The sequence below is a fragment of the Hemiscyllium ocellatum genome, chromosome 3 (genome assembly GCF_020745735.1).
Source record: "Hemiscyllium ocellatum isolate sHemOce1 chromosome 3, sHemOce1.pat.X.cur, whole genome shotgun sequence".
In the NCBI taxonomy this organism is placed as follows: domain Eukaryota; kingdom Metazoa; phylum Chordata; class Chondrichthyes; order Orectolobiformes; family Hemiscylliidae; genus Hemiscyllium; species Hemiscyllium ocellatum.
In genome coordinates, this window is record NC_083403.1 from 86,293,412 (window position 1) to 86,312,745 (window position 19,334).

Here is a 19,334-nt window from a genome sequence, read left to right on the forward strand (position 1 = left end):
AGATCTCTCACTCCTGCTAGCCTTTAGAATGGTTTACTTTATACTATCGTCCCATGTTCTACCAAAATATGAACCTCATACTTACCTATACTGAACTTAATCTATCACAAATCTCTGTCAACTTGTCAATGTCCTTTTGAAGTTCTACCCTCATAGTTTTCAATGTTTTTACTAGATCACTTCTGGTTTGAAATAACCTATGTACTCAGTAAGCAATTCAGAATATCCATACACATACTGAAGCAGACCAGGTCCAAATACAACAAAATCTATACAATAGCCAGGCTTGCGCTGATCAGTCTCAAGTAACGTTAACACCACACAAATGCCAGGCATTGACCATCTCCAATGAGATAATCCATCCACTGCCTCTTGACTTTCAGTGGTCCCCCACTAACAATATCCTAGGGTTACCATTGACCAGAAATTCAACTGGCTTTAAGAGCAGGTAGAAGCTATGAGTACTGCACAAAGTTACTCACGTTCTGACTTGCCAAAGCTTGTCCGCCATTTACAAGGCACAAGTCAGGTTAATGGAATACTCCTCACTTGCCTGAATGAGTGCAGCAGCAAGAGCACTCAAGAAGCTTGACACCATCCAGGGCAAAGCAGCCCACTTGACTGGCACCACATCCACTTCCTCCACCACGGAAATTCAGTAGCAGCAGTGCGCATCTGCCAGACGCACTGCAAAAATTTACTAACAATCCGAAGACATCTTCTGAACAATGGCGACTTCTGTCTAGAAGAACAAGGGTAGCAGATGTATGGGTACACCACCACCTGCAAATTCCCCTCTAAGCTACTCAATCTTGACTTGGAAATATATCACTATTCCTTGACTGTCGCTCATTTAAAATTCCTGGCACTTTCTCGCTAATAATATTCTGAGTCTACCGACAGAATAGGGACAGCAGTGTTTCAAGAAGACAACTCACCATCACATTCCCATTGGTTAACTAGGGAATTGGCAATAAACTTGAGCCCAGCCAGCAATGCCCACGTCCCACGAATGAATTTTTAAAAAAGTTTCAAAAGTGAGACCCGGGCTTTGAGATGGTGCGGTTCAGAAAAGTGTGATATAAAGACAAATCTTTCTCTTATTAGAAACGTTTATGTTTATTTTTCAATAAGTGAGAATCTATGAGAGCTGAGAAATACTTGGCGCAGACAGAACTGGAATGATTCAACAACTGGAACTAGTTCAGCAGCAAAAAGCCACGTAACCATAAAGGGATTTCCTCATACTGTGGGCAGGGAAGTATTAAGCAGCCGGATCCATCAGAAATTGTAGGAAGGTAAGTATTTCAGAGAAATGGTGAGGAGGATAGCATGCTGAAGTGTAGGAAGTATTAAGGTCTTGCAAAAGTACTATCGGTTGGAAATCGCTGATACTGATACTGGGAAGTACTAGAGCCTTAAGCAGTTACTACTTCCTGTTCCCAGCCTGCATGGCTGCAATGTTGCTGAAGCCGAGAGCAAAGCGTTGTGTTTGCAGCACCTGAACCCTGGAGGTTAGGGATCAGCTGCAAGTTCCAGAGTACAGTGCAGACAGCTGGCAACCTGAGCTGTCTGCGGGACTCGGGTCTGAGCCTGAACCCTGTTTGAATGGGACCGAAGAAAAGGAAAGTGGTGACTGCCCGGCCTGGGGCGAGGGAAAGAAGGAGCGGGCTGTCTGTGCAGCTGCAGCCTGGTGTGGGACAGGGAGCGGAGCCGGAGCCCCGGGGCCATCTGCAGCAGCAGCTCCCGGAGGAGGCTCCGGTCACCAGCGTCTATTTCAACAAAGTGGCCCACCGCAGGCTGTCCTCGGGCTTCTTCAATCGGCCTTGTGTGACTTTGGCCAAGGAGTTTCTGGGTCAGGTCATGGTCCGAAAGTTTCCGGATGGTAGTGAAGTGAAAGGCAGAATAGTAGAGACTGAAGCTTACCTGGGCGGTGAGGACCAAGCGTCCCATTCCTGCGGGGGCAAACAGACTCCGAGGAATGCCGCTATGTTTATGACTCCAGGCACCATGTATGTTTATCAGATTTATGGGGTGTATTTCTGCTTAAATGTGTCCAGTCAGGGAGATGGTGCGGCCGTTCTGGTACGATCGCTGGAACCTCTACATGGATTGGACACAATGAGACAACTTCGCAGCAAACGGAGGCGAGAAGCTGGGAAGCCCCTGAAAGACCATGAGCTATGTAACGGACCCTCGAAACTGTGTCAGGCGTTAGATATCACCAAGATCTTTGACAGGGGAGACTTGGCTACAGGCAATGAAATCTGGTTGGAACCTGGCCCTGAAGAAATAAATGGAGCAGATATAGTGTCCACCAGCCGCATTGGGATAGGCTATGCAGGGGAATGGGTTAACAAACCCCTGAGATTTTATATAAAGGGCAACAAATGTGTGAGTGTTGTAGACAGGGACGCTGAAAAGGAGAAAGACTAGTTGGGTTATGCCGTTACGAAATCACTGTTATGGTGCCCTAATTTTTCATTGTCTGTTTCAAAGCTTTTATTTTTACTGGCAAAAGCTTCAGACATTGTTAACTCTAAGTAACTTAGTCTGTTCAAAACACCACGTATAGTGCAATATTGCAAAAATTCCGAACGTTCTGTTTTGCTTTTTACAGTCCTCATATTGATTGGCTGCAAGGGAGTTGAATTGAAAACATAGAAAACACAGATTAGTTCAAACCCATCATTGCGTTGAAGCCTCTTCTAAACCACCCTGAACAAATAAAATTATTTCATATACAACTGCATAATGATGCAGATTTCTGAGAAAATACTTTGAAATATGTGTATTATATATGTCTTAATTAATTTTCACAATAAAATACCTTTTTTTTGCAATGCTCTATTATGTGACTACAGAAGCCCTTTATCCCAACAGGTCTATACTTTGTCAAGCAATTCAAAATGGCAGCAGGGTGGCTCAGTGGTGAGCACTGCTGCCTCATAGTGTTTGGGCCCCAGGTTCAATTCCAGCCTACCCGCAGTGCTATGAGCTAGTGAGGGTAGGAACAGGAGGATAGAGCAGATGAATGTATGGCTGATGAGTTGGTATATGGGAGAAGGATTCACATTTTTGGATCATTGGAATCTCTTTTGGGGTAGAAGTGACCTGGACAAAAAGATTGGATTGCACCTAAATCGAAGGTGACTGATATAATGGCAGGGAAATTTGCTAGAACTGATCAGGAGGATTTAAACTAATAAGGTGGCAGGGTGGGACCCAGGGAGAATCTGAGACTAGTACAATTGAGAACAAAAGTGAGTCAAACAGTCAGGGCAGGCAGGGACAAGGTAGGACTAATAAACTGCATTTATTTCAATGCAAGGGGCCTAATAGGGATGGCAGATAAACTCAGGGCATGGTTAGGAACATGGGACTGGGATATCATAGCAATCACAGAAACATGGCTCAGGGACAGGTAGGACTGGCAGCTTAATGTTCCAGGATGGAAATGTTACAGGAAGGATAGAAAGGGAGGCAAGGTGGGGGGTGGCATTTTTGATAAGGGATAGCATTACAGCTGTGCTGAGGGAAGATATTCCCGGAAATACATCCAGGGAAGTTATTTGGGTGGAACTGAGAAATATGAAAGGGATGATCACTTTATTGGAATTGTATTATAGACCTCCTAATAGTCAGAGGGAAATTGAGAAACAAATTTGTAAGGAGATCTCAGCTATCTGTAAGAATAATAGGGTAGTTATGGTAGGGGATTTTAACTTTCCAAACATTGACTGGGACTACCATAGTGTTAAAGGTTTGGATGAAGAGGAATTTCTTAAGTGCATACAAGACAATTTTCTGATTCAGTATGTGGATGTACCTACTAGAGAAGGTGCAAAACTTGACCTACTCTTGGGAAATAAGGCAGGGCAGGTGACTGAGGTGTCAGTGGGGGAGCACTTTGGTGCCAGTGACCATAATTCTATTAGTTTTAAAATAGTGATGGAAAAGAATAGACCAGATCTAAAAGTTGAAGTTCTAAATTGGAGAAAGGCTAATTTTGACAGTATTAGGCAAGAACTGATACTTATTGTACTGACAGTATTAGACAAAAGCTGATTGGAGGCAGATGTTCGCAGGTAAAGGGACGGCTGGAAAATGGAAGTGGGCGGCACGGCGCAGCAGTTAGCACTGCTGCCTCACAGCGCCAGAGACCCAGGTTCAATTCCCGCCTCTGGCGACTGACTGTGTGGAGTTTGCACGTTCTCCCCGTGTCTGCGTGGGTTTCCTCCAGGTGCTCCAGTTTCCTCCCACATTCTAAAGATGTGCGATTCAGGTGAATTGGCCATCCTAAATTGCCCGTAGTGTTAGGTAAGGGGTATATGTGGGGTATGGGTGGGTTGCGCTTCGGCGGGTCAGTGAGAACTTGTTGGGCCGAAGGGCCTGTTTCCACACTGTAAGTAATCTAATCTATTCAGAAATGAGATAAGAATTCAGAGAAAGTATATTCCTGTCAGGGTGAAAGGGAATGTTGGATGACTAAAGAAATTGAGGGTTTGGTTAAGAAAAAGAAGGAAGCATACGTAAGATATAGACAGGATAGATCGAGTGAATCCTTAGAAGAGTAAAAAGTAAGTAGGAGTATACTTAAGAGGGAAATCAGGAGGGCAAAAAGGGGACATGAGATAGCTTTGGCAAATACAATTAAGGAGACTCCAAATTATATTAAGGACAAAAGGGTAACTAGGGAGAGAATAGGGCCCCTCAAAGATCAGCAAGGTGGCCTTTGTGTGGAGCCGCACAAAATGGGGAAGATACTAAATGAATATTTTGCACCAGTATTTACTGTGGAAAAGGATATGGAAGATATAGACTGTAGAGAAATAGATGGTGACATCTTACAAAATGTCCAGATTACAGAGGAGGAAGTGCTGGATGTCTTGAAACGGTTAAAGGTGGATAAATCCCCAGGACATGATCAGGTGTACCCGAGAACTCTGTGGGAAGCTAGAGAAGTGATTGCTGGGCCTCTTGCTGAGATATTTGTATCATCGATTGTCACAGGTGAGGTGCCGGAAGTCTGGAGATTGCCTAACGTGGTGCCACTGTTTAAGAAGGGCGGTAAAGACAAGCCAGGGAACTATAGGCCAGTGAGCCTGACCTTGGTGGTGGGCAAGTTGTTGGAGGGAATCCTGAGGGACTGGATGTACATGTATTTGGAAAGGCAAAGACTGATTAGGGATAGTCAATATGGCTTTGTGCATGGGAAATCATGTCTCACAAACTTGATTGAGTTTTTTGAAGAAGTAACAAGATTGATGAGGGCAGAGCAGTAGATGTGATCTATATGGACTTCAGTAAGGCGCTCGACAAGGTTCCCCATGGGAGACTGATTAGCAAGGTTAGATCTCATGGAATACAGGGAGAATTAACCATTTGAATACAGAAGTGGCTCAAAGGTAGAAGACAGAGAGTGGTGGTGGAGGGTTGTTTTTCAGACTGGAGGCCTGTGACCAGTGGAAGGCCACAAGGATCGGTGCTGGGTCCTTTACTTTTTGTCATTTACATAAATGATTTGGATGCGAGCATAAGAGGTACAGTTAGTAAGTTTGCATATGACACCAAAATTGGAGATGTAGTGGACAGCGAAGAGAGTTACCTCAGATTACAACAGGATCTTGACCAGATGGGCCAATGGGCTGAGAAGTGGCAGATGGGGTTTATTTCAGATAAATGCGAGGTGCTGCATTTTGAGAAAGCAAGTCTTAGCAGGACTTATACACTTAATGGTTAGGTCCTAGGGAGTGTTGCTGAACAAAAAGACCTTGGAGTGCAAGTTCATAGCTCCTTGAAAGTGAATGCAGGTAGATAGGTTAGTGAAGAAGGCGTTTGGTATGCTTTCCTTTATTGGTCAGAGTATTGAGTACAGGAGTTGGGAGGTCATGTTGCAACTGTACAGGACATTGTTAGGCCACTGTTGGAATATTGCGTGCAATTCTGGTCTCCTTCCTATTGGAAAGATGTTGTGAAACTTGAAAGGGTTCAGAAAAGATTTGTTGTTAGGATTGGAGGTTTTGAGCTATCGGAAGAGGCTGAGCAGGCTGGGACTGTTTCCCCGGAGTGTCGGAGGCTGAGGGGTGATGTTATAGAGGTTTACAAAATTATGAGGGGCATGGAGAGGGTAAGTAGGCAAAGTCTTTTCCCTGGAATCGGGAAGTCCAGAACTAAAGGGCATAGGTTTAGGGTGAGAGGGGAAAGATATAAAAGAGACCTAAAGGACAATGTTTTCACGTACGTGTATTGAATGAGCTGCCAGAGGAAGTGGTGGAGGCTGGTACACTTGGAACTTTTAAAAGGTATTTGGGTGGGTATATGAATAGGAAGGGTTTGGAGGGATACGGGCCGGGTACTGGCAGGTGGGACTAGATTGGGTTGGGATATCTGGTCGGCATGGCCAGGTTGGTCTGAAGGGTCTGTTTCCATGCTGTACATCTCCATGACTCTATAACTGTCTGTGTGGAGTTTGCACATTCTCTTCGTGTTTGCGTGAGTTTCCTCTCACAGTCCAAAGATGTGCAAGTCCGGTGAGTTGGCCATTCTAAATTGGCAATAGTGTTAGGTGCATTAGTCAGAGGGAAATGGGTCTAGGAGGGCCACTGTGGGCCGAAGGGCCTGTTTCCCCACTGTAGGGAATCTAATCTAATCCCATTGCTCTCTTTTCACCAAAATGCTTTGGTTTTTTTCTCTTTTTAAAATTTTTATTCAATTATCCTTAAAAGATGAAATAGTTTCTACCTAAAATAAGCAACTCCATTCCACATAATTATGCACATAAAGAAATTTCCCCATCCCCTCTGTCAATTTTAACTTGATTCTACTTGCTCATTGTTTTCAAGAGATATTCTTTCCCTATTCAATGTCCAAGTACAACAATCTTAAAAGATTCTATTGTTTCTTCCTCTTATTCATCTGTTCTTCAGTTAAAATTGACTCAGAATCTCAGGTTTATTTTCTTCATAACTGCAGCTTCCCATTTCGAGCATAATTGTTATCCACCACACCTATATTCTCAATGGATTTAATGTTTATTGCATGATATAATTGTCCTAAACTGTACACAATATTAAGTGGCCTAACCACTACCTAGTATCTGCTTCTTATTTCCATATTTATGACTGTATCTTCCTCCTCTGACTTTCAGAAAATTATGTATTTAAACAAGCAGCCTTGTTTATCCTACATCTTTCCATTATGTACCAACTCTCATTTTTTTGTTTCTCTTTGTAAAATGTATTTCATCACATTTCTACACCCTAATTGCATCCACCATGTCTATCCATTCATCTAAGCTGTCACTTCCCTGAATCTTTAAACTTGCTGCTTACAAAATCTGTATCCTGTAATGGATATAAACTGAGAACCATATAAACTTATTAATGCATATAAACTGGGAAGAATATAAACTTAGTAATGCATATAAACTGAGAACAAAAGTGGATTCAGCACGACACCCTCCTTTATTAAACTTTCGGCATTACTAAATCAGAGGAAATGTTCATAACCCTCTTCTCCTGTCAAGCAACCTTATCTTAATCCATTGTTAAATCTTGTACCACAAATCCCCAGTGTTTAACCCTTTTCAGACAGCTTATAAATGTTCATGACTGCCGTTCTCCTTTATTCCAATTCGTCATTTCACCAGAATTATTGCCTTTCATAATTCTGTTGGGTATTTCACCGAATTAGGCTGCTGCTAACTTTGCTTTTTGAGGCTTTTCAGTGCAGGCCTGTAGTTGATCTTCATGAAACTCACTGCAATTTGGTTGTTTTTTTAATTCTCAGGATAAGTAGAATAGTATAATTACTTGGAAATGTTTGACTGGGTTGTATAACTGTAAGAATTATGACTTATCAAGCCACAAATATGTTGTCTCCAATGAAGGAGTAATGGTGATGCAAACTGTACATCTGTTCTACTGTGTCTAGGGATTCCAGAGGGATGAATGGTTTATGGAAATACATATCCTTGGTCTCCCAATGTCTTTATTTGCTCATGTGGCACAATGGACTGATGTTGCTGAAGAATTGGCCATCCATCTGCAATGGAGAAAGTGAGATCTGCAGATGCTGGAGATCAGAGTCGAGTATGTGTTGCTGGAAAAGCACAGCAGGTCAGGCAGCATCTGAGGAGCAGGAGAATCGACCTTTCGGGCCACAGCTGCCTGACCTGCTGTGCTTTTCCAGCGACACACTCTCGATATCCATCTGCAATATCCAGTGTTGACATCTAAATGTAAATGTGTTTCAAACTTACGGCTGTTCCATTGTGCAAGAGCTCATAGTTCCATTAATGACATCCTGGGCTTTTGACAATTATGCCATTTGCTAGCTTATGAGAGGTCTCTAATGTTTTCTTCCTCAGAGGGATAGTGGTAATGTATTTTTTGCTCTTTCAAACAAATGGTGGCACAAATAGCTAGAAATGGTGGCACAGTGCTATCATCTCTCCTTTTAGAGCCAGAGGCCTGGATTCAAGTCCCAATTGCTATCCTTATGAACACATGAATTAAAAACATCTCCAACTTTACCAGATTGACACCTCATTTTAAGGTATACCTGGTGCTGATTCTGGAATGCCCTCCTGCACATTCATTGAACCAGAATTGATTCCTTTCCTTGACGTTGATGGTAGACTGTTGAATATGTTCAGGTGAGTTTAAAGATTGTGACTGAATACAAGTATCCTGCTTTTTGGCCTGCAGCACCTAATGGATGTCCAGTTGGAGTTGTTAGATCCTTTCAAAGTCTGTCCCATTCAGCATGGTGGCCTCAGAACACTTCAACTACAGGGAATCAATGTGGACTTCACCAGTTTCCTCATTTCCCCTCCCTCCACCTCACCCCAGTTCCAACCTTCCAGCTCAGCACCATCCTCACGACCTGTCCTACCTGCCAATCTTCCTTCCCACCTATCCGTTCCACCCTCCTGTCTAACCTATCACCTTCATCCCCACCTCCATGCACCTAGTGTACTCTTTGTTCCCTTCTTCCCAGCCCCAACACCCTCCCATTTATCTCTCCACCCTGGAGGCTCCCTGCCTTCAGTCCTGATGAAGGGCTTTTGCCCAAAACGTCGATTTTCCTGCTGCTCGGATGATGCCTGACCTACTGTGCTTTTCCAGCACCACTCTAATCTAGACTCTGATTTCCAGGATCTGTAGTCCTCACTTTTGCCTTCTTGTTTGGCATCCAATCCAACATTTTCAATATCTACTCCTTCCATCACTAATGCACTGTAACAGCAGTGTGTACTATCTTTAAGATGTACTGCAACATCTGATCAAAATTCTTAAACAGCACCTTGGAAACTCGAGATCTCTGCCATCTAGAAGGACAAGTGCAGCAGATATATGGCAATGATGCTCATTTGAAGAGTCTGTACAGGCACAATGGACTGAATGCTTCCTTCTGCACCATAATAATAACAATCATTACAGTGGCCAAAGGAAGCCATCTTTTGATTTTGGGACTATTTACACACTGTCACATTTACATACATGATAATATGACTCCACTTTAACAATATATTCATTACTGCTGTGAAACACTTCAGCTTATCCTGAAAACATAAGAAAGCATTAAATAAATGCAAGTTCTTTATCAGATAAGTTACCTGAAATTTATCACAGATTGACTACCCATTTGGAGACTTAGTGCACAAGGTTACATTGGTCAATCAATTGGACAATCTCAATGGCCATTCCTTACCCTTCTTTTCACAGAGATAAAGATTCTGTAGAACTTTATCGTTACAGAGTCCCATCAAGCAGGCAGATCAAACCCTCCATTCACAAGGTTCTGAAACAACCTGACAACAGTGTGTAGCAGTAACTAATCTGCATAAAATTATCAGTAGCAGAATGTAAATCATTTTAAATATATATGTGTAGACACTCACGACTTGACCTACTGTTATAAAGTCATGTTGCACCATTTGATTGTATTGCAGAGAAAACAAAGACTTTCCATAATGTGTGAGATGCGGCATTTTGGACAAAGAGATCTTGGAGTACAGGTTCATAGTTTCTTGAAAGTGAAGTCGCAGGTAGATAGGATAGTGCAAGCGTCATTTGGTAAGCTTCATTGGTCAGTGCATTGAGTATAGAAGTTCAGAGTTCATGTCATGGCTGTACATTGCATTGGTTAGGCTACTTTTGGAATACTGCATGCAATACTGGTCTCCGTGCTACAGGAAGGATATTGTGAACTTGAAGGGGTTCAGAAAAGATTTACAAGAATATTGCCAGGTGAAGGGTTGAGTTGTAGGGAGAGGCTGAATAGTCTGAGGTTATTATAAGGTTGACCTTATCGAGGTTTATAAAATCATGAGGTGCACAAATAGGATGAATAGATGCAGTCATTTCCTCAGGGTCGGGGAGTCCAAAACTGGAGGGCATGGGTTTAGGTGAGAGGAAAAGGATTTAAAAGAGAACTAAGGGGCAATGTTTTCATGCAGAGGCTGGTGTATGTATGGAATGAACTGCCAGAGGAAGTGGTGGAAGCTGTTGCAATTACAAATTTAAAAGGCCTCTGGATGGGTATACGAATATAAAGGGTTTAGAGGGATATAGGCCCAAATGTTGGCAAATGGGACTAAATTAATTTAGGATATCTGGTCAGCATAGACGAGTTGGACCGAAGGCTCTGTTTCCATGCTATACATCTCTATGACTCTATATGTTTTCCGAAGAAGAAATTACACCAATAAATTGAAACTTAATGCATGTTTTAATGTGACCAGGACCTGCACTTAAACATGTTGTGAAGAATTTCATTAGTGGCATTATAGGTATTATGGGATGAGTAGCCAGGGAAAACTATAAAGGATTGTATTGCTGACACCCTGAGGCCAATTGAGTAACAGCATGACATAATATGAACATGGTTATGTCCTTTCAGTTAGGGAGCTGACTAACTTAGTTGGCCAATTTGCAATTCAGCAAGGGTTTCATCCTATTCCTATTTAAGAAAACTTTGTACATGTTTCTTTATCCTGTGCCTTGAGAATGGAAGAGAATAGCAAAACACAACTGACAAAACTGTCAAGAAAATAGCTCGGAATGAAGCATCAGCAAATAAGTCAAAGGCATACCTCGGGGCAGACCATGAATAGAATTGCAGATGATTTTAACAAACCAAGCCTCTCGAACTGAACAAGGCCAATTGAAATGTTTTTCCTGCAATGGTCAGTTCATTAATGCAGCCCCTAAAATTAGCTATCTAGCACGCCTGCCTGATTACCAAAATATTCCTCCAGGTTCTCCAGCAGTTCTAACTAGAACAGGCTTCAGTGTGCATGGCACTCAATCAGATGCAATGTGACCATTATTTCCCCTGCAGTTCAACTGATACATTTGATCATTTGGTTGATTTTGCAGAAATCAACCTCACTGAGCAACATCTCCTTCTGGAAGAAGTGGATTGGTGAGATCAACTACTCATCACAGATCTAACTCAAAAATATTCCTGAAGAGAAGAGGACTTTTGTTATGCAGTAGTAATGCCCCTAACTTTGATCCAGGAGACTTGGGTTCAGGCCCCATGTGCTCCAGAGGTCTTTCATAACATCTCTGATCCAGGTTGATTGGAGGAATCTGTCTTTGTCTATGAAATAACAGTCCCTGTTGATCTCGGTAAGTACCATGACATTAATCATGGAAAACAGGTTTGTCAGCATGGAAACGGAGATGACTTTTAGGATGTACGTATTTTATGACTTGATTATCCCAATTTTAAACTCCTCTGGCATCAGATTTTGTGTTAATCTATGAGTGAAATCTCTGAGTTAAGTCATGCTGCAAGGTTGTTTTTGTATAGGAGAAGGATCAAACAAGCTCAAGCAAATTGCAGTAATAATTCACACCAAGTGACCACAAATATTATTTTTATACTACGCATTATACCATAACTTGGGTCTAGAATTGGCTGATTTCTTTCCATTGAAAGGTTAATAGTAATCCTTTCAACAACAATCCAATGGGATCATAATCACTTTGACTGATATCAGCTCAATTCAGTATCAGGTGTATTAAGTATAAAAGTTGGCAAATCATGTTATAAGACCATACACCATAACAGTGAGGAGTAAACTTAGGCCATTTGGCCCATCATATGTGCTGCACCATTTGGTATGGCTGATGGGTTTCTCAACCCCATTCTCCTGCCTTCTCCCAGTAATCCTTGACCCCCTACTAATCAAGAGTCTGTCTTAAGTGCATTCAATGACTCCACATCCTTCTGCAGCAATGAGTTCCACAGATTCACCACCCTCTGGCTGAAAAATATTCATCCTATTTCTAAAAGGTTGTCCCTTCACTCTGAGGCTGTGCCCTCAGATCTTAGTCTCTCCTACTAGTAGAAACATTTTCTCAGGTGCACTCTAACCAGGCATCTCAGTATTCTTTAAGTTTTAATGAGATCCCCCTCATCCTTTTAAACTCCATTGGCTAATGACACAGAGTCATAGAAATATACAGCATGGACACAGACCCTTCAGTCTAACTCATTCATGCCAATCAGATATCGTAAATTACTCTAGTACCATTTGCCACAATTTGGCCCATATCCCTCCAGACACTTTCTATTCATGTGTCTTTTAAATGTTATAATTGAACCAGCCTCCACCATTTCCTCTGGCAGCTCATTCCATTCGCGTACCACCCTCTGTGTGAAAAAGTTGCCTTTTAATTCTTTCCCCTCTCATCTTCAATCTATGCCCTCTAGTTTTGGACTCCCCTACCCTGGGAGAAAGACATTGGCTATTCACTCTATTCATGCCTCTCATAATTGTATAAACTTCTATAAAGTCACCCCTTAGCCTCCGACAGTATAGGGAAAATAGTCTCAGCGTATTCACCCTCTCCCTCTAGCTCAAACCCTCCAACCCTGGCAGTCTCTTTGTAAATTCAGAATTTTCAGAATTCTTTCAAGTTTCGCAACATCCTTTCTATATTAGGGAGACCAGAATTGACAGCCTTTATCCCAGGAATTGTTCATGTAAGCCTCCTTTGTGTGCAGTTTTGGTCCACACACTGCAAGAAGGATGCGGAGGCTTTGGAAAGAGTGCAAAAGAGATTTAACAGCCTCTGTCTGGGTCAGAGTGTACTAGCTATAAGGAGAAGTTGGACAAGTTTTGATTGTTTTTGCTAGAGCATTGGAGGCTGAGAAGTATATAAAATTAAGAGAGGCATATTTAGGGTGGATGGTCAGAGACCTTCTCACAGTGTGCAAATGCCAAATATAGGGGGTATGGGTTTAGGGTGAGGGGGGAAAGTTAAAAGAGATGTGCAAGGCAAGTTTTTTTTCACAAAGAGAGTGGTAGGTGCATGGAACATGCTGCCATGGGAATTGGTAGAAACAGAAACAAAAGCAATGGTTAAGAGGCATTTAGACAGACTCATGAATAGGCAGTGAATGGAGGGATACGGACTTTGTGCATTTTAGATTAACATCATGGTCAGCGCAGACATAGTGGGCTGAAGGGCCTGTTCTGCATTCAATTCTAGCTTTTTAGCTTAATTCAGTTTCTCAAACTGGATTTAGAAGTAATGTCTGAATTCCTACCTCTCGATTACTAGTGCAATATTATATCAATTACACTGCAGCAACCTATATGACGATGCTTATTCTAGATTGTCTGCTGTTTTCCTCTTTTCCATTCCTTAATTAAGAATTACCACTCATACTGGATTGATAAGTAGGATTGATAAGTAGCATATGTTTGATCTATTTGAACATCTCAAACAGCTTTACATAATAGACAAACTAATCACTTTAAGTTACAGAGTGACTTATATATACATCTTTGGTCTCACATGCTATTGCTTGGACTCTCATGGCTTTTGATCATGGGTCATCTTCTTCCTTGGCTTATTAGCATCATCAGCTCTTAAAACCATAAAAAAAACCTCTTTTTTCCCGCAAGTTAAAACTAAGTGCACGAAGAGTGAAAATACATATACATCAAGGAGTTTCAAAACTATTTATACATATCAAGGATTGAAGTTTTTTCAAGTTTAAGAGTCTAAGAGCTGAATTTTCCCAAAATGTATCCAAATTTCAGGGAATTTTATGGAGAGTTTCTCTCCTTGAGCCCTAGCAGGTTTGTCAGCTCAATTTTATGGCTCACCTCATTAAATATGCACGATGCCTGCAAGACAACTCTCGCACTACCTTATGCTTACCAGGCTGGAAATGTCTGATGCTGCTGGGATCTTCGGGCTTTTCTGTCACCAGCACCACATCTGGAGCCCAGCTGTGCACCAGTTCAAATATTTCAAGCTAGGAATCTAGGTTCATCCCTTGTTCATCCCAAGGGATGAACCTAGATTTCTCCAGTTTCCTCATTTCCCCTCCCCCCACCTTGTCTCAGTCAAATTCCTCGAACTCAGCACCACCTTCCTAACCTGCAATCTTCTTCCTGACTTCTCTGCGCCCACCCCCACTCTGGCCTGTCACCCTCACCTTGACCTCCTTCCACCTATCGCATTTCCAACGCCCCTCCCCCAAGTCCCTCCTCCCTACCTTTTATCTTAGCCTGCTGGACACACTTTCCTCATTCCTGAAGAAGGGCTCATGCCCGAAACGTCGACTCTCCTGCTCCTTGGATGCTGCCTGACCTGCTGCGCTTTTCCAGCTACACATTTTCAGCTTTGATATATATCAGGTCAGGATACTCTCAGTATGTCTGACCTCTCTAGCCATAAATGCCTTGAAGTCATCTGCCCAAAATTACAAAGCCAACAAGGCCCACTATCAAGCAGGGTCCCTACACTCCAAGCTACAGACCCCGGGTCTAAGCTTAGATGTAGTGAGAGCAAAAGGAACCATATGATGATACACAGTTGACTCTTTATTGCACACAGAATCTCATATTTACAAATATATTATAATTTTACCTCATCACCTGTCTGATCAACAGTCATTCTAGATGTGATTACAAGAATTAAACTAAACACACTAGCCTTCCTTAATACTGCACAATGTTATAGCCCTGTCTGAAGGATTGCTATCCTTTTCCTAATACACATACTAGCATAAAAGCCTTCCATTAGTTTGGAAGTTTAGCTTTTACTATTTTGCAATAAGCATTTAGAAACAAAATCAAGAAACTACACTTGACATTGAGAATAAACAGAAACTGCTTCCTTTGCAGAATAAATACATTTACAGCCAGTGAATGATAACTTCATCTCAATTGCATGAAAAGCAGTTGCAAATTAAGATCTGTCTGTCTTATGTCTAACGCTGCTTTACTTTATCACGGTGAGGATGATGGTTTTCCTAACCAATATTCTGAGACCTGGGCCTCATGCAAAGGAAACCAGCAAACTGCACATCTCAAGCAGGCATCCAGATGTAGCTCACTGGTTCTGGGCTGACATGTTACTGAAGGTCAACTGCACAGAGTCGTTAGGAAGATGCTCAGGAGGATTTGGGAATTTGGAAAGAGAAAGATACTTCAGTGGCAGCAGCCCAGACTATTTTTGATGGGCATGACAAGTTGTTTGCTCTTCCAAATTGCACAAATGTTACATTTTTGTTAGTTATTTTAGAGACTGTTCGCTTCCAGTACATTTACAGAGCTGTTTGCTGCATTCACTCCAGTTGCGAAAATTATCTCAGCAACTCTCCAGAACTACAAATAATCGTAAACCAAGAAACTCAGGCGTTAGGCATGTTAGTTTAATACAGTGGTGGACAGGAAAAAAAGCAAATAATGGACTGCTGTATATAACTTCCATAATGCCAATGGACAAGATATAATCCACACACTGAATTATTTTTCCACCCATTTTCTCACATGATTACTCGTAAATGACCACATGGTGGCAGCAAGTTACACGCCTCATGCGACTGTATGGAGTTTGCACATTCTTCCCTGTCTGGGTTTCTTCCAGGTGCTCCGGTTTCTTCCTACAATCCAAAGATGTGCAAGTTAGGTGAATTGGCCGTGCTAAATTGCCCATAGTATTAGGTGCATTAATCAGGGTAAATGTAGGGTGGTGGAGTGGGTCTGGTGGGTTATTGTTTGGAGGGTTGGTGTGACTTGTTGCGCCAAATGGCTGTTTCCACACTGTAGGTAATCTAATCCCTTCATCCTCTCAATTTCCTGCATTGTTTGACATTCAGTCTTGGATGGTTTGCAATTTCCTCATATTAGACCTTAGCAAAACAAAAGCTAAAGTTTTTGGCCTCTGAAAACATCCCTTGTTAGTCCATCCCTCTTCCTAGATACTGTCTCACTTTGAAGCTGACTGTTTAAAAGCTTCATGTTGTGTTTGGCGCAACCTAAGTTTCCAACCCCATGTTCCTCTCAATTAAAAGTAATTCTTCCTCCTACTTTCACCACATCAGAAATTTCACAGTCCACGCTGATGAAATTATACCTTTACTACCTTTTAGTGTGACTATATCAATTCTCCCTTTGACAGGTCTCACATTCTCCATAAACTTTAACTCTTCAAAACACTGCATCTGTCATTTACTCTGCATCATGTCATTCTCACCCATCGCCTCTCTCCTCCTGATCTCCAATACCGTGGAGAAATATTCGGGAGAATTCTTGGGACCTAGTCAGTGTTCATCTCTCAACTAGGACAATTAAAGCAGATTGTCTGGCCATATACTTTAGTTCTAGGAACTTGCTATCCCAAGGGTCAGCACACTGATGTATAAGAATATTTGAATTTAGTCTACTTCTGACCATTCTTCTGACTGGACAAACATTTAGCAGCAGCACAAGATTGTAAAATAGAGGACACAAAATATTATTAAAATTAAAAGAAAACGCTGTGCCATAAAAGAACTAGCTATATGTACAAATCACTTTCAGAGAATTAAATCAGACTACACGTGGGCGAATTTTCCCTCATGAATGATACATCAGTGAACTCCTTGATTATTCTGTGTAGTTTAGAGTGATTGATGTTACTGATGTCCCATTTGGCAAACCTAAGGCATAGAAAATAAGCTGTGGTTACTCTGACTTTTGCAAATTGTGTATGATTATCAGATTTGAGCAGAGGTGGCAGAAGGCTGCCGAGAATATCATTGGTTCAGTGAAACCTGGAAGTGGAAAAGGTGTGCACGATGATTTCCGATGCAGTCAATGTAAACTCAGATTATGTTTTACACATATGAAAGTTTTTAAGATAGAATGGATATAACATTGAAAGTTCAGCTCACAATCAAATAAAACACAATTACAAACAGCCTGGATCAAGCTGAGATAGTGGCCAGATTAGTAATTGATGCTAAGAATATGAAGGCTATAGCGCAGAATGCAGGTAAGTGCTTCATTAAGAAGATTACAGACCATGGAAGACCACGAGTCAAAGTAAACTTGACAATACCAAGGCAGTACAAAGGAGAAGGAATATGTTGTAGAGGCAGAATTGGATGTCATCAGCAGAATGGATCAATGATGACCAGAGGTAATGGTATGGAAGTTACTATGCTGAATAATAGATCTAGAAGCTTTCCTGGTGTTGTTCTGTCTATAATCAGAGATGTAAGAGGGTAACCAGGTGAGGGTAATCACATCTTGCTTGACAGTCAGAATGATCACAACAGGATTAAGTAATATAAGACCATAAGACATGGGACAGAAATTAGGCTATTCCACCCATCAAGTCTGCTCCACCATTCAGTCATGGCTGATAAGCTTTCTCAACCCCATTTTCCCACCTTCTCCTCATAACCTTTAATCCCCTTAACAATCAAGAACCTGCCTAACTGTCTTATATATACTCAATGACCTGGCCTCCATAGCCTTCTGTAGCAATGAATTCCATAGGAATCACCACTCTCTGGCTGAAGATTCCCCTCATCTCCATTCTCAAGGGTCTTCCCTTTATGCTAAGGCTATGCCCTCAGGCCCTAATCTCTCCTGCTAATGGAAATATCTTCCTAACATTCACTCTATCCAGGCCTTTTGGTATTCTATACATTTCAATTAGATTCCTCCTTATCTTTCTAAACTCTGTTGAGTATAGACCCAGAGTCCTCAAACATTCCTCATATGTTAAGACTTTCATTCCTGGGATCATTCTCTTCACCCTCCTCTAAATCCACTCCAGCGCCAATATATCCTTCCTGAGATGTGGGACCCAAAATTGCTGGCAATATCGAATGTCTTCCATTCATGAAAAAAAAATCAAGTGTCAATGTGTGGTTCAATAATGTGCAAAACACACTCCATTTATTTTAATTGGGTAAATGTTCTGTCCAATAAATTATCAAACAACTGGGTTTGATTCTCATTCTATGTTAGCTGATGTCAGGTAGGGCAATAATGTTACCATTTAAGATAGCTTCAGTACAAGTGGATTAGGAAAGAAGAAGATCAACTGTATAATAAAAGCATGGAACTGCAGATGTTGGAGATCTGAAATAAAACAAAAAGTGCTGGAGAATTCCAGCAGGTTTGGCAGCAGCTGTGGATAGGTACACAAAGTGAACATTTTGTGTTGGATATGAGTCTTCTTCAGAGAGGGGTAAATTATAAGCAATGTGGTCCCCTTGCATGTGACAATATAGGAGGATAAATCAATAACTTATTTTATTACAAAAGAGCAAGAAAGAAACTGATGGAATTGTTAACTGCACCACACCATTATTAAACTATACAAATCTGAAAACTTTTGGTTTCTTAAGCAGGTAAAATATATGGAATGTTTTTTACATCTTGTCAACCTGTTAATACAACAGTTGGACATGACAACCAACCTTAGTCTAGTCTTGGGCTGACCCTTGCCAAAACAAAAGCATATTTGAAAATGTCAGATAAGAACAGTATCTGGGCTAAGTCTTTATGGTGTATTAGGCTGCAGGAGTTCATTCGCAGGGCTTGTATGTGAAGATTGATTAGTTAGGTGAAAAATCAGAGTGGTTACCAGCATCATGCAAAATCAGACATTAGGAAAAGTGGGGAAACTAGCCAGAAAGAAGTACACAGAATCATATTCTATGTGAGACTGAACAATGTTCATGTTATACATGTTGAATGACAAAACATCCCATGACCCTTCATTGTTGAAAGTTGGATCCAAGCAAGAGTAAAAATGGCCCTCACTTGGTTACATTCTTACATTTCTCAACGCTAGAACAGGGGAGGACATGAGAGCTCTGGGAGGCTGCTAAATTATATACAGGAGGTAAGTTTGAAGGAGAGTTTCAATATCAATTTAATTGAATTGAATGAGTTTTATTGTCACATGAGGGAGTTTGATGATAGAGAGATCAGGAGTCTAAAAGATGCATAGTTCCAACACTGATGGGTGCAGCAGTAAGAGAGGGAGAGTGTGGTCAGTCAGAAGAGTGAG

The 19,334-nt window shown here is 41.5% G+C and overlaps 1 protein-coding gene across 1 annotated transcript; it reads left to right on the forward strand.

Moving 5' to 3' along the window:
* The first annotated feature begins 1,434 nt into the window (after window positions 1-1,434).
* Window positions 1,435-2,843, forward strand: mpg (N-methylpurine DNA glycosylase). The gene has a single exon (XM_060821266.1). It carries the CDS (start codon window positions 1,609-1,611, stop codon window positions 2,434-2,436), a length of 828 nt encoding a protein of 275 aa, XP_060677249.1. The 5' UTR covers window positions 1,435-1,608; the 3' UTR covers window positions 2,437-2,843.
* Window positions 2,844-19,334: the final 16,491 nt, after the last annotated feature.

Coding starts and splice junctions, on each gene's coding strand:
- mpg (XM_060821266.1), top strand. CDS start 1,609: ATGGGACCGAAGAAAAGGAAAGTGGTGACTGCCCGGCCTGGGGCGAGG.